The sequence below is a fragment of the Drosophila navojoa genome, chromosome 4, assembly GCF_054131105.1.
Source record: "Drosophila navojoa isolate 15081-1374.11 chromosome 4, UAZ_NAV_1.0, whole genome shotgun sequence".
Classification (NCBI taxonomy): Eukaryota; Metazoa; Arthropoda; class Insecta; order Diptera; family Drosophilidae; genus Drosophila; species Drosophila navojoa.
The window spans coordinates 24795255-24814042 of record NC_142892.1 but is presented as its reverse complement, the minus strand read 5'-3'; the positions used below and the strand labels follow the sequence as shown (position 1 = coordinate 24814042).

General features: G+C 42.8%; 1 protein-coding gene across 5 annotated transcripts in view; it reads right to left on the bottom strand.

Annotated features, from left to right (window-relative positions):
* Positions 1 to 2829: 2829 nt before the first annotated feature.
* Ten-m (teneurin transmembrane protein Ten-m) overlaps positions 2830 to 18788 on the bottom strand; it is a 137446-nt gene continuing 121487 nt past the window's right edge. For 2 of the 5 annotated variants that reach the window (XM_089259927.1, XM_018101800.3), the window contains 6 exons: positions 17263 to 17904; positions 13659 to 13942; positions 13089 to 13500; positions 12438 to 12983; positions 12167 to 12374; positions 2830 to 10520 (listed from right to left, as the gene is read on the bottom strand). In XM_089259927.1, the coding sequence (XP_089116053.1) occupies positions 4901 to 10520; positions 12167 to 12374; positions 12438 to 12983; positions 13089 to 13500; positions 13659 to 13942; positions 17263 to 17904 (7712 nt within the window). In that variant the 3' untranslated portion in view covers positions 2830 to 4900. Of the gene's footprint in view, positions 10521 to 11133; positions 11161 to 12166; positions 12375 to 12437; positions 12984 to 13088; positions 13501 to 13658; positions 13943 to 14440; positions 16115 to 17262; positions 17905 to 18788 lie in introns of all 5 variants that reach the window. The other 3 variants (XM_089259924.1, XM_089259925.1, XM_089259926.1) reach the window with 3 other exon arrangements.

The window sequence follows — 18788 nt, the reverse complement described above, 5'->3', positions numbered from 1 at the left end:
GACGGACAGCAAGACGGACATTGCACAAAACCAATATACTAATTCACTTCGTGAATGAGTATAAAAAAGACTTGGCATGAGTGGCTGTTAAGATCCTATAAGGTCATCAAAGAAGTTCCTAAATTTCTACTCCAACTAGTTCAGACATATCGGATCTCATCATACATATATTGTGTTCTACAAATTGAATTACTGCTTTGGGCTTTTTATACCCTAAGCCCATCGAAAAAGGGAAATCAGGTTATGTTTTTGTTAAAAAGTATGTAACAAGCAAAAGGAATCATCGCAGACGCCATAAAGTATATATATTCTTAATCAGTTCGACGAGTTGAGTCAATATAGCCCTGTCCGTCTCTCCGTCCGTCCATCTGTCCGTATGAATGCCGAGATTTCAGAAGATATAAAAGATAGAGAGCATGTATTTCGCGTGCGTACTTGTTTATAACATACGCAGTACAAGTTTATCATATTTTTTCGATAACTCACCCGATATCTTTCTTATCGATAATCATCGAATCATCGGCGTTATTAAAGCAAGATACTTGAAATTTGGAATACATACTCTTGTATATCTCAGATTTATAGTGTCAAAATTTTCCCGATCCGCCCGTATTAGTTAAAGAGCTAGAAAGCTGGAATTTGGAATGCAGATCCGCATCGACCACCAAAGATCCCGAGCTATCTCCTTGAGTTTTTAAGCTAAAACGTAAGCCAATGTTATGATTTTATAAAGCCTAATGATATAAATAAAAAAACAAGTAAGAACGTTGCAGTCGAGCGTTACCGACTGCGGAATACTCATTCACACCCCATTAGCAATTTAGTAGTTAAGTTTTGCTCTAATACTGTAGAAAATTAAGGTTTTCTCGACTTGCCACGCCCCTACTGGACGTTGACACTTCAATTTTGGCCAGCTAATAGAACAAGCTAACGGTAACTTAAATTCAATTTGAATTCTTACGCTAAAAAAATGTGAAAATTAAAGGCTATTTTTCGATATGCCACGCCACTAAAGAGGAGTAACAATTATTTTTGGGACATCGAGGAGATTACTAGTAACCTAACTATCCAAATTTGAAGCTGCTAGCTCTTAAACTATATATATATGTAAACTTTTGTGGTTTTCCACGCCTCCTTTGGGAGGAAATAAATCCATCATAGCTCGTTGGACTTGGAATCTAGCATCAATGGTGCATGGTGAATTTGAAAAATCACTATATCTTCAGGTCCGATTTCCCACGCCCCTAGTAGGCGTAGATATATAATTCTTCCACCCATCTTTTCAGCATTTGGAATATACAGTTTTATCCGATTTCGACGCGGATCTACATACCAAATTTCAGCTTTCTAGGTCTTCAACTAACACGATTTATGGCATATCGGAAATGCATTTTCTGATTTGCCACGCCCCTAGTAGGCGGATCCGGAAAATTTTAACAATTTATAAATCGGAGATATACACGAGTATATGTTCCAAACTTCAAGTCTTTAGCTTCAATAGCACCGAAATAGACTGCGTTCATACGGACAGACGGATGGACATTCACTTTCGTGAATGAGTATTATTATATGTCTACGCCCTTTCGGAGCGTGGCAAATCGGACCTGAAGTAGTGATTTTTCAAATTCTGTTATATTGTAGACACTATTGATGATAGAGACCTCAAATTTGGTAAATACTCGGGCTGACCTCTCAAGACGAAAAAGCCTTTGCGGATATATGTATGTCCGACAATAGGGGGCGTGGCAAACCGCAAAAATTAATATCTCCTAAAGTATAATAGCTAAAAGCTTCAAATATATTGTTATATTGTTATATATATTGATATTGCTACGCCTCTTAAAGGGCGTGTCATATAGAAAAATACCCTGTAATTTTCCCATTTTTAGAGCGTAAGCAGTTAGGTTATCGTTAGTTTGTTCTATGAACTGGCCAAAAATGAAATGTCTACGCCCAGTTGGGCGTGGAAAGTCGAGAAAAACTGAATAGTTTACAGTATTAGAGCAAAACTTGGCTACTAAATTACTAATAGGGTGTGAATGGGTATTCCGCAGTCGGTAACGCCCGACTGCAACGTTCTTACTTGTTTATCATAAACTCTTTATGTTCGTGGACGAAAATCATTATTTGATATCATAGAGAGTGAAAATCTGCCAATATAAAAATTTGTAAAAAAAACCTTTTTAGCCCAACCTAAGAATTAAAATTAAATATTTTTTATTTTTTTAATTTTTTACTTTTATTGAAATCGCTTTTTATTCGTTATACTATTAGATATATATGGTTGTATCATATATGCCGGGTTGCCATAAATGTGTGTGTATGTATGTGTAAGTTGATATCTTCTGTTCTTAAGAGTATTTATACTTCAATTTTTATGACTTTTGCCCGCATAGCAACGACGGCGCAACATTAGTTGGAGATAATTTCGTACATTTAATACAAGTATTCTGCATAATTTATTTATTATCAAAGGTTATCATTTGCTCTAGCAAAGATTCTCTGCTAAGTCGGGTCAATACCAATGCATAGACATGAGCGTAACAAATGGTAATACATATGTATTTCTATGTTATGTTGCATTTGCGGAAAATTTACAACTCCTTGCCACGAACAAAAGATACTAAGTAGATTTAAGCACAATTGAGTAGACGACGTAGATAGTTTTATTCCTTCTCAGTCACAATTTTTCTTGTTTAGCTGATTTCAATAATTTTCATTTGGTTTTCGGTTAATATAATGCTGCTTAATTTAACTACATATACATTTATATACGTTTTGCTGCATTTCTTTAATATTATACAATTCGTTTGTGTGTGTAAAATAGTATTTGTTTTTTATTTTTGCTTCTTTTTCAGTTATTTTTGGAAAACATGAAAATATCGTTTTCTTTACACAACATTTCATTCCGCATGAGACAATGACGCAAACTTATACTAATATAACTATATTTGAGTTTCGATTTCGTTTTATTGTTATAATATTCTTGATGCTTAGACATACATGTTTCTCTTTCTTCGTTATGTGTTTTTCACTTTATATATAATTTTATTTAATAAAATTACTAACACTTTAACTAATTGCTACACTTTTTTACGATTAACTCCTTGCCTTCACTTTTACATTATGTATATTTAAGTGCTATATTTCGTTCATCTTTAGCCTAATCCTTAGTTAACGATGTGGAGTTAAGTGTGTGAATGTGTGTGCGTGTACGTGTGTTTCTGTGTTTGTGTGTCTTGTGTATATATTACAGAGTGTATCTCATATATGTGGATGAGTATTAAGACTTAAGTATCCTTTCTTACTTTTATTGCTAGATTACTTATACCTCAATAGTCAATAGTTTAGTTTCAGATATAAATAGTTTAATAATCTGAATGATAATAATAATAATAAAAAAAAAAACAATTTAGCAAAGCATTAGTTTTAAACAAAAAATTTAAAGTCGATAGTGGTTAAAAAAATAAATGCATGAAAGGATAAGGATCTCTACGATTGTTCTTAAATTAGCATTGGATTAAAGGCATTATGAACTGAATTGCTTTTACAAATTAACATGGCAAAACTTTAAAATTAAATATTGCGGTTTAAAAACTAAAAACTTAAATGTAATTATGTAAAAACACGAATCAGTAAAGTACTTTGCTGTTATAAACGTTCGGCTTCATTTATGCAACATTTCAAGTTGTGAACGAAATGTTTAGAAATATATCACAATTTGTAAAGTTTTTTTTTAATGCATTTTTGCCTTTGAAATTAAATCAAACTGAGAAATGGAGAACGGACATGTTATACGAGAGTAGACGAATAAGATGTGATTTGGTTAGGTGGGCAGCAGACCCGAAAATGAGTTTTTGATTTTTGGCTGTCAAACTTAAGTATATGCGTTTGAGTAAATTCGAGCATTTGTTTAACATATGAGTCAAATGTATGTCTAAAATAGGGCTATCAAATAATCAAAATGGCGCGCTGAGTGATAAAGCATATTTAAATATTACAGTTGTTTATATATAATGTATGTGTATGTACAATATACAAAGCAGTTTATGAAAACGAAGCAGCTTTAACTTCATCTTACCATATAAAAGTAGTATGGGAAGAGGGCTGGGGAATATTATATTTTTATCTGTTTCGATTAATGTTATCCCCTTTATTCTTCTTTTAAAATTTTTTTTTTTTTTTTTTTTTTTTTTTTTTTTTTTTTTTTAGGGAACTCTTTTAATTTTTTACATTTATATATGTATATATATATATATATATATATATATATATATATTCATATATTCTGTCTTAATCGAGTATGTAAAGTTTATTTCGTTTTCGGTTGTGTAATACTTTTCTGATATCGAATGCAACTAGCGAATTGGACTTCTGTAGACTAAACAAAAAAGGGACCTTGCTTGGGTCTGCTTACGTCACCAAGCCAATTGTTTTTTACCAAGGTATTCTACACTGTGGTCTCGCTTCACGCTTCTTTATACAAATCTATGTGCGCGAAGTTACCAATAAAATATAGTACATATAATGTTGCACGCGGACTAAACAAATAGTATCCCTATGTACGTTATCTTTAAATCAACATCAACATACATACATTTATAAAGATTTACGTGGATTTCTGGTTGATCTGTTCGATACTTCAGTTCGCCTCGATCCGAACTCGATCAAAGTCAGAGTATTGTGTCATGTTTTTGTGTATTGTGCTTAATGTTTATCGTCTATCGCTTATATTTCTTATCGCTGCTGTATTTCACCTAGGTAATTACAAAATCTGTTCAAGGGTTGAATCTGTGTTTGTCTTATGGACAACCTCGTCCACAGCTATTGAATAGTCCTCTGGCCCGTCATATTCCTCTATGGATTCATCGCTAGCTTCATTCTCAAGAGCCTCCTCCACTCACGCAGTCAGTTCTCCATATTTCTGCTGTCTCCGACTGGAACTGCTGTGATGACTGCTGCCAGTCTTGCGGCGTTTGCGTTTTGCATCACGTTGGAAGGCCACATTGCCGGGATCATCGGCCAGCTGTGGGTACTTGTGTATGCTATGAATATCAATGCCTATCCAGCCATCGACGTCGCCATGCTGTATGAGCTCCTCTTTTTCTTCTTCTGTCCAGTCGCCACGGCCTTGAAAACCTGCTGCTACCAGCTGTTTCTCCAACTCCCAGGCGCGCTCTACTGCTCGCTTGTGGGCGTGTTTGAGTATGCGATGTCGCTCTTGCTCGGGATCCACTCCATACTTTATTATAACTACTGCTTCGGGTCCATGAAGGCGTAGCTCCTTGGCAGCGCTACCCCCATGATCGCTAATTTCGTGCGTTGATATGTTGAACATGCCGCCAAGGCGACGCAATTCTTCATTGTCATCTCGCAGCTTCAGTACGTTGTCCTTTACAAAGTAGAATACATCTTGATCGTGTATGCTGAAGTGCAGATCCAAGAAGTAGGAGTTGTTGAAAACAGAGCTAACTACATCCTGAACGACGCTATTAGAGCCATCCACTACGCTGACTAAGGCTCGTCCTCCGATTCGGGATAGCAAAACTCCTTCGCCAAAGACAGCTCGACGATAGCTCACACGGGGCAACAGATTTCGCATCTTGGGCTCCATCTTGAGCAGCGGCTTAGGGGCGAAATCAAAGTCACTGAACTTTTCGTTGATCTTTTCGACGATGCACTCCAAGCCCGATATAACTCCAAAGTCAGGTGCAAGGGAATTCGACTTGATCGTGGCCTGTGGAATATATTGCGATAGTTTGGTATATCTATTGCTCTGCATGTTGTTAAGTTCGTAGCCGAAGAGCTGCAGCCAAGCATCTAGGTCGATCATGTAGTTCTGTGGCCTATTACGATTAATAGGATCGTTGTTGTGGTAGCGGTAGATAAAAACATCTGTGGGGTTTGACATTTCGGTGGCTAGCGTCTCCCAGAGTGGCGTCATCCATTGACCGACAGTTGGATCGTATTGTCGCTGTTCCGTGTATATCAGTTTTGTGTGAGGATCAATGAGACCTCCATGGAAATCAATGGGAACGAAGAAGTCAGGCTTAGTGTCCTTGATAGTGCGACCAAATGGCGTGCGCTTCACCTCCTTCATAATACTTCCGTTCATATCGAAGAAAGCCAGTGGAGAACCATTTTGATCGGTAGCCACATAATAACGCAATTCTCCGTTCTCCAACGCAATCAGCATATCGCGATCATCGTAATAGAACTTCATGGTCTTTCCCAATTTCGGGAAATGTACGTGAGTAACCAGCTTCGGGGTTTTAGGGTTAGCATAATAGTACTGCGTCACGTTTCCCTTGCTGTCATGCCAAGCTACAAGGCGGCTGCGATCATCATAATAATACCAGCTTTGGAAACGGTCTCGTTCGAAAGCGTGTATCAGTTGACCTCGGTTATTGTACCTATACTTTTGCTCGCCTCTGCGCACTACAAAGCCCCTTGCGTCATAGTTGTTGAATTCGACATCTCCCACCTTGATAACTCTATCGCCAATATCGTAGCCAAGGTTTATTTTCTCACCCTGATCGACAATACCCACGGTGTTGCCGTTCTCGTCATACAGATACTTCCAGTTGTTGGTGCCTAGAACTTCAATGACATGTCCATCCGCATTGTAGTTAATCTTGTCGAAGGCCGTTGACCTGCCAAAGGTGGTCTTTTGAGACTTGATACGATTACGCAGATCGTAGTCCAGTTCCAAGCGGAACACGTCAAAGCTCTTGATATTCATCAAAACGCTCTTAGCACGCCCATGTTGATCGTAGTCAACTATGGTAAAGAATTGTTTGGCTGAGTCCTGGATTACGGTCCGATTAAAGGCGTTGCGAGTGATCTTTAGGTCCTGTACTACTTCAAGCTGGCCTAGGTTCTGGCTGTACTTGTAACGAGTGGTGGGCAGCTCCTTGTCATCAATAGCCATCTCAATACCGCTCAGACGCGCGTTGCCATCGTAAGCATATTTGTAGTGGGCCGATGCTAGTGAGTTCTTAGATCCAAATCTTAGCTTTTCGTCTTTCAGAATGCCTGCGTGATACTTTAGCTCGCGGCGAAGCTCGAAACCGGGCTCTTGCACTTCAACCGACTTCACCAGACTTGTTGCTTCTTGATAAGTGTAATGGGTACTCGAAAGTCCTGCCAAAATGGTTTCAAGTCGTCCTGCAGCGTCATGCACGAATGCCACTTTGCCAGATTGATGTGGATGTATTTTGGCTAGAATTTGTCCTTCGTCGTTATAGAGTATTTCAAATGGATGTCGATTGATGGGCGAATAATACTGATACTTAAAGAAGCCAAGTGACGTCTGTAGCGAGAACGAGTGGATATGACCTCTTGGTGTCGTTAAACTTTGAAGAGCGCCAGCATCATCATATTGAAGTAGATAATCTGATCGACGGGGTGTGGTCACTTTAAGTGGTAGTGAACCAAACATGTCCTTAAAGGTGTAAATCATCGATGACCCATCACCATACTTGATCTCATTTAAGCGCCCGTTGCGGTCGAAGGTATAGGCTTCTTGTAGGACTCCCCATTTCCAGCTGACCAAGCGTCCAAATCGATCGTACTCCAGATCAACATCGGCATAGTCGCCGGACTGTGGGCGGAAGCTAACAGGACGTGAAGTGCGATCGTAGGTTACATTGAGAAGCTCCTGTTTGTCATCAACCATGACAACAACGGACTGTGTTTCACGATCATATTCCAGCGTTAGCACGTTGTCGCCATTGACACGCAGCTTGCGTCCTACTTCAGTGACTGGACGGGGGGCGCCCTTGTTTTGTTTACCCTGTTGCAAAGGTTGTTGGCGTCGCACAAAGTAGCGCCATTCGAATCGATTGGCTAGGTCTCCGGCAATCTCTGTGCGCTGCCTGGCTGGTACTGGGTAGCTTTCGCCTAATAGTGGACTCTGTTCAGCTAAAATCGAATAGGGAACAACTTCCGTTTGCAGATTGTGTCCCCATGGCGTGATGCTAGTTGTCGAACCGTCCATTTCTACCGTAGTACGCGACTCGGCGGCTCCATTTTTAACGATAACGGTAGTGCCTTGAATTAACATAGATATCTCTTTCTGTGCATTTTCCGAGACTTTTACTTGAGCTCCCTTCACACTCAAATCGAAGTTGAGTTCAATGACTCTACCAGTCGGTGTTACTGCAGAAGTTAGACGTCCAAACTCATCGTAGTTATAGACATAAGAACGTCCAGTGGAGTCAAGCTTTGTTTTCAGCAATCCCGTAGGACCATGGTACTCGTAGGTAACATTGTAGTTGTCTGGAGTACTCAACTCATGCAGCATTTTCATGCGAGTCATGCGGAGCCGGCACTTTTGGCCCTTAGTGTTTTCAATCGAATTCACTTGAGAAGTGTAGTCTCGCAGAAGGAAAACCTTGTTGCCGGCGGCATCCGTTACCGTGCTCAGCTTTCCGTTCGATGTGTTAACATTGTAGGTGAATACGTACGTGGTTTCTCCAGTCAATATGTTACGAGTAGAGACGTGCTGACCAAACCTATTGAAAATATATATCTCCTGCATATCTGGCGCATAAATCTCATACTCCCGGGAGGGACTCGCCTCAGGAATGCTGGACATCACAGAGCGTATTCGATAGTTTGCCTGATCGGCAATGTGCACGTGGCCGTCGGGGGTGACAGATAGGGCTGCGATGGTATTAAACTTAGCACTTGTGGCCAGAAAGTGATCAGCTTCGAAGCAATCACATCCACGCTCTAGACAGTTGCACTTGGACTCAGCTCCCGCAAACGACGAAATACGACCATCCGTGCCAATAACGCGCACGCGATTGATGCGCTGAGAATCGCTTTCTGCAACAAATAGCTCTCCTAGCGGTCCAAATGCAATGGATTGCGGCATGACCAGAGTAGCATGTGTGGCCAGGTCGGTGTCGTACGCAGTGGTGGCTGTAGCGCAATGTAATGGACGTCCGGATATAACCCGCACACGCCCGTCTGGTGTCATTCGTAGTATCATGTGATCGTCTATAATGTGTAGAGTGTTATCCATCGGCGACACAGCGAGCTCAGTTGGCCAGCGTAAATGCATCTCTTCTAATTTTAGCGTACCCTCACATGGGATGGGTTTCCAGTGTGACTTGTGCATGTGGTTGCCGATTAGTGTGCTTACGATGCCATCACGGTCTACCATGCGGATGTTGGTACCGTCCGCGAAGTAAAGAATGTTGTCACTTGAGATAGCAATGCCTTTGGGATAGGCCAGTTTTGCGTCTTTAGCGAGAGCACCGTCTCCGCAATGCGCCTCATCGCCCGGCAAGCACCGTTCCCCAGAACCAACGATTGCCTCCCAGTTCTGTTCTGGCTGTGAGTAGTCACTGATGTCGCGCACTCGTATGATTTGGTGAGATTCTGGATCGGAGACGTAAAGAGTGCCATCAAGCGGACTCAGGGCCATGTGATACCGATATGAGACGCGTGTGGCATTGAGCTTGACAACGGTGCGAACGCTACCATCGGTCATTATTCGGCGAATATAGTTGAAGTCGCCAACAAATAGACTTCCATCTGGCGCGGCAGCTAAGGCGACTGGAGCAAGCAGGCGCTGCTTCATAGCCAAGCCATCGCAGTCCTGGCACTCGAGTGGTCGCTGATGGCCATCGCCCATCGTAGTGAGAATAATACGAGGCTTATTGCGCAGGTATATATTGGAGCCGTCGCCCTTCTGCAGGATCCCCTCGTGGAAGTTGTAACGATGGTGTATATCAAGATTCCAGCCGCCAACCTCTGAGATTGACATGTCGTGCCCACTCAGTTTAGTCGTCTGTATATCCCACACAATGTCCTTGCAGTCAGTATATTGGTAGCCCACTTTCACAACGGCTGTCGTGACACCATAGACACGTTGCCTATATATGTTTAAGCGGTTCCAAGCATAGGTGAATTTGATGCCGGGGTCTGCCTCGAAAACTCGCTCGAACAGGATTCCTTCAATGGTGATTCGCAAATGAATTAGATGAAGCGATGCAGGTATCGTATCGGGCGTCAATTGGAGTTTAATTGTAGATAAATAGCCGGCAGCGCGAGAGGAATGATAAACTAGATTGAGACCTGTGCCGGGTATTTGCAAGGATTCTTGGATGACCTGTGACTCGGCTAATATGGCACTGCGATCTGGGCAGGCACCCTGGAAGCCATGCTTCCACGAGGCCAGCACAACCGGCTTCATTTGATCATAGTCGTGTGAGAAGCAAGTGTGCGTTGTAGCCATAGCAAGACCCTTCTCCTCGGACATGCTCATAACCATCACGTCGATAATAACGACTTCGTTCCAGGGAACTTGCACAATGCGTGACTGTGGCCGGAACGGAGCGCGTCCGAATTGCAAAGTCACGGCTCCTCCACCGTTGACCATTAGATCAAACCATCCATCGTCGCGAGTGAGTGTAAAGCCCTCCAATAGTGTGGTTGTGGAAACACGAACCCCCACCAGTCCCATGCCCAGGGAGGTGACAACTCGTCCCCGGATTACTGCTGAACGGCTGTTGGGGAAGTAACGAAATGAAACAGTTAGTTGGGCCTTATTTTGGTGTTGAGCTTGAGGTCAACTACAGATACATCTGGCTAACAAGCATATCGAACTTATGATTCGCAACTACTTTAGAAAAATAAATGATGCGATAAGTACAAATGATAAAAGTTCACACGCACATAACATAAGACTCGTATCAACACATACAAAGGTTTACAATTTGAACAATATAGTATGTATATATGTATATTTTCTGTTGGTATATAGCTTTGTGTGTGACCTAGCATTGACCTAAGTACAACAGTTTATATAGCTTATACGTATGTTAAATTAAAATTCAAATATTTTTTTGGTTGTCTGGCGAGTCAAGTAACGAGTGGATCATGTACGATCGCACAAGTTTGTTGAATTCAAAATAATAACAAAAGAAAAACTACAAAAATCAGCTTATAAAAGTATTTATATAAACTACGCTATAAAAAATTAATTGTTGTTTCTTTGTACTTAAAATAAATAACAGGGGAAATTATAGAGGAAATTAAACAGGTGTACCAAACAACCATCGAGAATTAGTATTTGAAGTATTTTTAGTATTATTTAATACCGGTTTATCGCTTGCTTACCTTGCGTTGAAATAATTCCAAAAAATGCTGTTAGTATATGATTTTTATTTATAGCGAGAGCAACGAGTAGCGAATAGAATTCGTTAGTTACAATACAAAGCATTTGGAATTCGGTTGCGCAAATGTTGGTTTATGTGTTTATTTTGTATGGGAATTAGTATCGAGTAGTAGTAGTATTAGGAGGATCGAGTGGTGGGTAAAGTTATAAGGTATTTAGTCAACATTATTCGAATTTAGGGCACGCGTGATGAGAAGAAAAGAGAGCAGAGAGAAAAATATTTGAATTAGCATGTTTTGTCGTCTTATCTTTTTTGTGTGTTTTTTTTTTCTGTTTTGTTTTGTATTTACTAGAATTGATAATGTTAGGAAACCCGAAACACAATTAGATGTTTGCTTTCGATGACACCGAAATCTTAGCCGAACCCTTCACAAGAAGCCTTGATTAGTTAAGCCTTTGGTTAGTTAAGATTTAAATAAGAGTCCGAAGATTGATTGGACCTCTGGAGCCAGTATTGTGTAATAAGGGTGAGATGATTATGATAACAACTCCTTGTGAAAGGTGTACTTAAGAGCTAGTCTAAATTATTCATATACCTAAGATCCTTAAGAATACAAAGTAAGCTTATTAGTATACCTTAAAGATTTCATTTGATTTGGTTTGTTTTAGTTTTACGGTTTAGTATAGAACAAAGGACATGTGGGGAATTATTTACAAGGTTTTCAATGGGAGTTGGGATTTTTTGTGTTAAGCATTGTCTTGACTTTTTTAAAAGGGATTTGTTTTAGACGAGGGCACGATAACGAAAAACATAAATATTTAAACACATAAAAATATTAATTAGCAAACTATTTTGACTAATATTTGATTGGTAGTACATATGAAATTCAGCTAAATGTTTTGTAATATACAGGAAATATGGCTCCTCATCGGGCCTGTTGCCAATTCTGAAAACTATACACTTGAACTGTCCCAACAATTTGTCGAATAAAACTAAAAACGGCGGGCGTTAAATTGGCTACGAGAAGCACCTACCTCTCATTAAATGTCTCCAGCTTGGCATAGTTCTGCAGGCTGCTCTCGTCGATCAGGAACTTCATGCGCTCAAAGAATGAGGCCGTTATTGCCGGGGGCTGTTTTCTCAGGAGGACATCGATCGGCTTGGGTGCCGATACACAGAGCTGGGATGTTTTACACACGTGGCTAGCGCAACACTCCGGATCTTCGCAGTCAACCAGGCCATCTATTGGGTGAGGCGTGGTTTTAAAATTTAGCTCCCTACTTCATTAGAATACTAAATGCATACCCTTATCGTTGTCCTTGCTATCGCCGCAGTTGAGCTCCAAAGCTATGCCACAGTCTGGTCCGTCCCAGCCTTCGTAGCAGCGGCACTCCCATTGACCCTCGCCGCTCACCCGGCACTGGCCGTGGCCGGCGCAACTGTTGGGGCAGCCTTCGATGGTGCAATGTTTGCCATTCCATCCAGTTACGCAGAGACAAGTTCCGTTCTTGCACTGGCCGTGCTCGTTGCAACGGCTATCGCACAGCTTCGTGTTGCAGTAGTCGCCACCCCATTCCGGATCGCAGGCACAGGCGTCGCCCTCGCAACGACCGTGCTGTCCGCAGTCGAGGTCGCACAGCTCCTTGGAGCAGTCGTCACCACTCCACTTAGTCTCGCAAGTACAGGTTTGGGTGTCCAGATCAAAGTTGCCATGACCCGAGCAGTCGGGCAGGCATTGAAGCGCGTCCTGGTCCATGGTGCCGCAGTCGATGCCCTTCCAACCCTTCTTGCAGATGCAGGTGCCGTCGGCGCAGAAGCCATGTCCTGAACAATTGGGATGTGGGCAATCCACTGAGGAGAATAAAGAATAAAATTAGTCGGAATCGAATTAAATTGACTTGCTTGGGGTTAGGGACAGAGGAATCTCTTCGGATTAACTCGGCTACTGAATTCTACCTTCTTCGCAAAATTTGCCCTTGTAGCCGCGCATACACTGACATTTGCCACTGACGCAATGCCCATGCCCATTGCAATCGGCCACCTCGCACTCGTCGTGCCGCAGTGAGCACTCCTTGCCCTTCCAGCCGGGATTGCAAATGCACTCGCCATTGATGTACTCGCCATGCTGCGAGCACAGCACGGGGCAGACGCTCTCACTACAGTCGTCGCCTCCGAAGCCGGGATTACATTGGCAGTGTCCCAGCAGGCACTGGCCATTGCCGGAGCACCCATTCGGACAGTTCTGCGTCATATCTTCGGCAATGGCTGCATAGAAAGTCAACTCCTGCACATCCCCATCGTCATTGTAGAGCGAGACGAACCAGTGTCCCGGCTCCATATAGCGAGTCACCTCCCGAGTTATGGAAAGCTGGCGGCGGCAAGCAAGCGGGAGAGCGGTCCGCAATAAGGTAATATGTGGTGTGTATGATATATGCATGACGTATGATTAGGTGGTTCATGAAATGCACAAAAAGTGAAATTCGTTAGCTGAAGGATTAGTAGACATAGACCCCTGTAGTTACTTACGTGTGCTGCTCGTGAGGTGCGGGTGCTGGCGCTGAAGCCACTGAGAACCTCTTTGAAATGATATTGCGTGTGCGTGGGCAGCGCGTTGCGACGCCCGTACACCCCAATGGATGCACCCCTGGGAATGGTGTAGTCGAACTTGACGTAGGCCGGTTCGGATTGGTAGAACTGCATATTCCAATAGCTGTACGGCTGTATTTCCTTTGTTAGCTTCTGACCCAACGTTATCTGGCCAAAGGTAGTGCCATCTGGCGGAAAACTACGCGCCGGGAAAGTGCGAGCACCTGTCGAAGCAAAACAGGCGATGCGACAAGAGTGCGACATTTGCGTGGAGCGATTGGATGATGAAAAACAAAGCACAAATAATTCACATTTGGGTTAATTAAAGTCATTTTTATAAGTAATGTATATTTAAATGAAATGAGAATATGTTCGGTAATCTGCTTATATACATATATAGACAGGGGCTTATATGATATGATGATAATTAGGTGAGTCTGATTAATTTTCATATATCACACATCTCGGGTTGCTTTCTCGTTAGTGGATGAGGATGGTTGTTATGCAGCCAGTCAGATGTTGGTGCCACAGGTTCATGCTCGAAGGTTTTTTGTACAGATGCGGGAATAATTGGGGATTGTAATGGGGATATGGCTTGTATCATTAGAATAAGCTAGGCAGTAATAAACTGTATAGCCTTTACTATATATTGTTATTCGATGTTCGGGTTAGTGTTAAGCACTTAAATTGAGGTTAGCATCGATAGCAGATAGTACAATCACCTTCCAGTATGAGTATAGGCATAACATCGGGGCATGCAATCTTTTCACCACCAAGCACATCAGAACTAGAGTCAGAAGCGGCAATGTTGTTATTAGTGTCAGTGGTAGGAAGGTTAGTAACGGTGCTGTCAGTCAGGCCTTCCACCTGCTCGTTATCACTCGAATCGTGTTGATGGCTTAAGAGAGTAGCTTCCTCAACATGCGGTGCCGCTGTCGTCGGGACGGCAGAGTCAATGTCAACCGGGCTGTTGTCGCTGTCCGCGAATATGAGTGGCTCCGGGGGCAGGCAGCTGCAGGGGCACTCGGGCATTCGGGGCGGTGGCTCAAACACACATGCGCCACCATTATCTACATTATTGTCTTCATCTCCAGTCATTTTTTCGTGAGTCAGTACCTGCTCCACGTTATGAGGTCCGTCGCCGGTCGGTACCTCAACATGGAGCGTATAGATGGATGCGCTGTCACCTTCCGTGGCAATGGTCAGATTCACCAAAATTCGCTTGCTGGGCCGATCAATGCGCTCGCTAACATAAGGCTTCAGTGGTGTTAGGCGTGACGGCAATACACTATCTTGATCTTTGAAAACCTCGTTCTCACTCGCTGGCGGAGGTTGGTGCGGGCTAGATTTGGCTTGTTCAACGGCCGTTTTATAAAGGTTAGCTTCATTGGAGGTGGGCGCTTCGTCTAATTTGACTATATCGATGTCGCCATTATCTAAAAGCGCTGCATCGCCTAGCATTAGATCGGACACAGTTTGACCTGTGCTCTGCGGGGGTAGCTGCCGCTTGTTGTCGTGCTCCTCGTTGCTATCAAGTAAATCACGCTCATTATTGTTATCATTAGCGGCAGGTTTCTGCTTCGCATCAGCTTCAACTTCAACTTCAGTTACAGGAGCTTGCGCTTCTGTATTCTGGTTGATTTGAAAATCATTTTCAATAATGGAGATGGTTGAGGACATCCTCCCATTCTTTTTAGTGGTGTCGATTTCAACAACGTCATCGCTGTCACTTTCTGACGTCGTTGTCAGCGCTGAGCCCTCCACGCTCACGCTGATGGCGCTGTCAGTTTGATTATAGTCATCAATAACAGAGGCAACACTGCTTGCCTCTGCATCTGACTCAACTGCGTTGCTATCGAAGGTATCGCCAGTCTCGGCAAGCGGCAACTTCCGTTTGGGTTTGGCAAGCATTTTACCTGCTTTACGCAAATCGCCGTTTAATGATTTGCTAAATTGTTGCCTAGTCTTAGGCACTGGCCTCTCTGTTGTCTCCTTCTTTGGCTCGTCTTCGCTTTCATCTTCATAGTCATAGTCGCTGATGTCGTCGTCTATAATGGCATCTCCTTCGCTCTGCTCAAGTTTCAATATTTGATCGATTTTGTGCAAAGTTTTATCGTAATTGCTTTGCTGGGCACCCAAAGCGATGACAGTTGGCTCCCTGGGCCGTTGCATGCTAGAAGATTGGGATGCTGGCGTCGTTGTCAAAGCCAAATACTTTTGTGCATGAACTCCAGTTGCTTTTGTAATTAAGTCGCTAAAAGTTTCTGCAGGCAAATCATCATCATCGTTCTGCCCCCACTGCCAGTCCATTAAACTTCTTTCATTGCGGTGTCGTTTGTTGCCATCCTTGTTGACAGACAGCCGTGTTGACACTGTTCTCGTGCCTCCTTTACTTGCTACGGTTATTTGGATGAGCGGTTGAGAGTTAGAATATTACCTTGCATTGCCTTGCCCCACTGTGGTTAGCAGCTGCATCTAGACCCCCCAACAGACCTCCACCAGGCAACTCCGCTACTTTTGCTTAATTTAAGTCTAAATTGTACTTTTAAGCCATTGACAAGATTCCAGGCAGAAGGCCTGGGATGCTCTATAAATTTTCATAAGCATGCGTGGGCTAAATTGACAGGTTGTTTAGCCAGTCACCAACTACCAGCTGTGTCGATTAGAACCCGGCTATATATGTATATTTATATACGCGGAGCGAGAGAGAGAGAGAGAGACAACATGGAAAAAAATGGCAAAGGGACATAGGAAGTAATACAATACGGGGGTACGTCAACATTTGACAGCTTAATTGCCAAATGTGAAGTGTCATGTGTGCACTCTGACCTAAAAATACATAGCCCAAAATCCGAAAATCAAATCCACTTTCGCTGGCTAGCAATGAATTATATGCTACGGAATAAACCAGAGCGTTTTAAATTTGCTGACACTTTGACAACCCGTTGAGAAAAGGACAAAATAGAGAGCGACTATGGTTTGTTGTACGTTTCGAAGGCTTGCGGATGTTCATATTGACATGGACTGAAGATTAAGACCCCTGTTAGAGCATTCGATATAGTGACGGCAGTGATATGGGTAACTGCTCAACTACAATTAACTATTCACACACATTCAAATTCCAAAATTCTACACACTGAGAGAATGCGTGATTGTTGAAATAGCTTTTGATTGCTCGATTGCTGAAGTAGCTTAGGCTGACCACCGATTCTTTGTCACTCAGAAAAACATATTTCAACCCAACTGCTTTTTAGCCATTGTTTTTAACATCAGGTTGTCAATTTGTATGTAATTAACGGAGTTCGAATTCGGCATTGACTATGAATATCTGAGCGTCAAACGAGCAAAAGAGAACAAAATTGCTGCTCTATAAGAAATAAAGTTTGAAAGCGTGCTAAGCGCCTACCGTAAGCACTTAATACGTCTCTTTTCATAGAGCTCTTCTTAAACCTTCTCTCTCCCGCGTTTAGTTCTTTTTATTTTCGTACTTTTGCGAAACTTACGGAAACTCATTTAAAAATAATTAAAACTTGTGCATAATTACCTCCATTATTGGAATTTGCCAAGGATGAGGATAGGGAGGTCGAAGGCGCCAGCGACGAAGACGAGGAGGACGTTGCCGTGGCGGCCGCTGCCGAGGAGGTGGCTTCCGCCGAGGTGGATGTCGACTGTAGTCCTTGAGCAGTCCCGCTGTTCGATGTGGCCGCTGTGACGGTCGCCGTGCCGCTACCGCCGCCAGCCTGTCCCTGTACGATTCCTATGCCTTGGCCATTTTTCGCGCGTACCGATGCATTGTGCAGCTTGGATAAATCGGTGTTGGTGCTCTTGGCAGCCGTCACCTCAGAGACCTCGTTGCCGACTAGAACTGGGCATGGTTCCGACCCTGACCAGCGCAGAGTGCCGGACAACGTCAGCCCGACTATCAAGAAAAATATTACAGTCAGGACCACCATCATGGCGATGCTCGCCCAGTTGCATTGGCCCGAGCAGCGCTCGGCCAGGTCCTTGCGATAGTTCATCGGTGCCGAGTAGTGATGCGTAGGCATCCCGTTCATGCTCCTTGGCGGCAGCACCGGGCCCATGCAGCCTTGCGTGCTGCGCTCGTAGCCGCCCTTCAGCGTGTCTTTTGTGGGTGTGGAGCAGGCCGATCCGCTTTTGTAGTCGATGGGTGAGCCCTTATTGATATCTGTGGGGAACAGCAAAGGGAAGGAACTGCTATTAGTCTACGCGGTTCAGTTGGAACAGAAGATACAAAATTACACCATGTTCAAAATGTATTATTTTAATTCAAATTGTATTTTGCGTTGGCAAATAGTCTGTTGGTCTCGCTGGTAATTCGACTGTCGACACAATTGTGTTTAGCTTATCGCTCTTTAGTCCGAATTTCATTTGCGTAAAAGGATTTGCACAAGGATAACAAACTGACTTTCAACATAACCTCAAACAATTTTCGACAGAATTCAGCAAAAGAAATCACAAAAAGGAATCTGCCAACAGCTGAAGAGCAGCGAAAGTGGCCAGCGTCAATGACGTTGGCAATAGCAAAAACAACTAAAACCGCAAAAACAACAAGTAAGAAGACTCTAGTCGAGACTACTCGACTAGGAGATACCCTGAACCCTCCAAACTGATATGCTTATCATTCTGCACTTCTTTTATGCACGCACACATACATACACATGCATCCACCCTCACGCGCCCGTGCTCTGCTAACTACGCAGTAAGCAACGACTGCGCTTGGGCTGCGCTGCAGTGTGGGAGATAGTATGAGAATTTACTTTGTGAATAACTTCTTTTGTAAACATACGATTCTAATGAAATTTTCAGAGCGCAATTATATGGTCTAAGTGTGTGTACATTCCAAAGCACAAGTCTCTAGTACTTGAAATACGTTTTTTACAAATTGGGGGCGAAGGGGGCGTGGTATCCAAAGTCTGTTGATAACAAAATGTTTGTATTCATCATATGTATATACACAGTAAATCTGAAGTCTCCACGTCTAATAGTACTCCGATGATGCTCAAAAAACAAAATCAATTTTTCGATTATTCTCGATAAAAAAGTTATCGA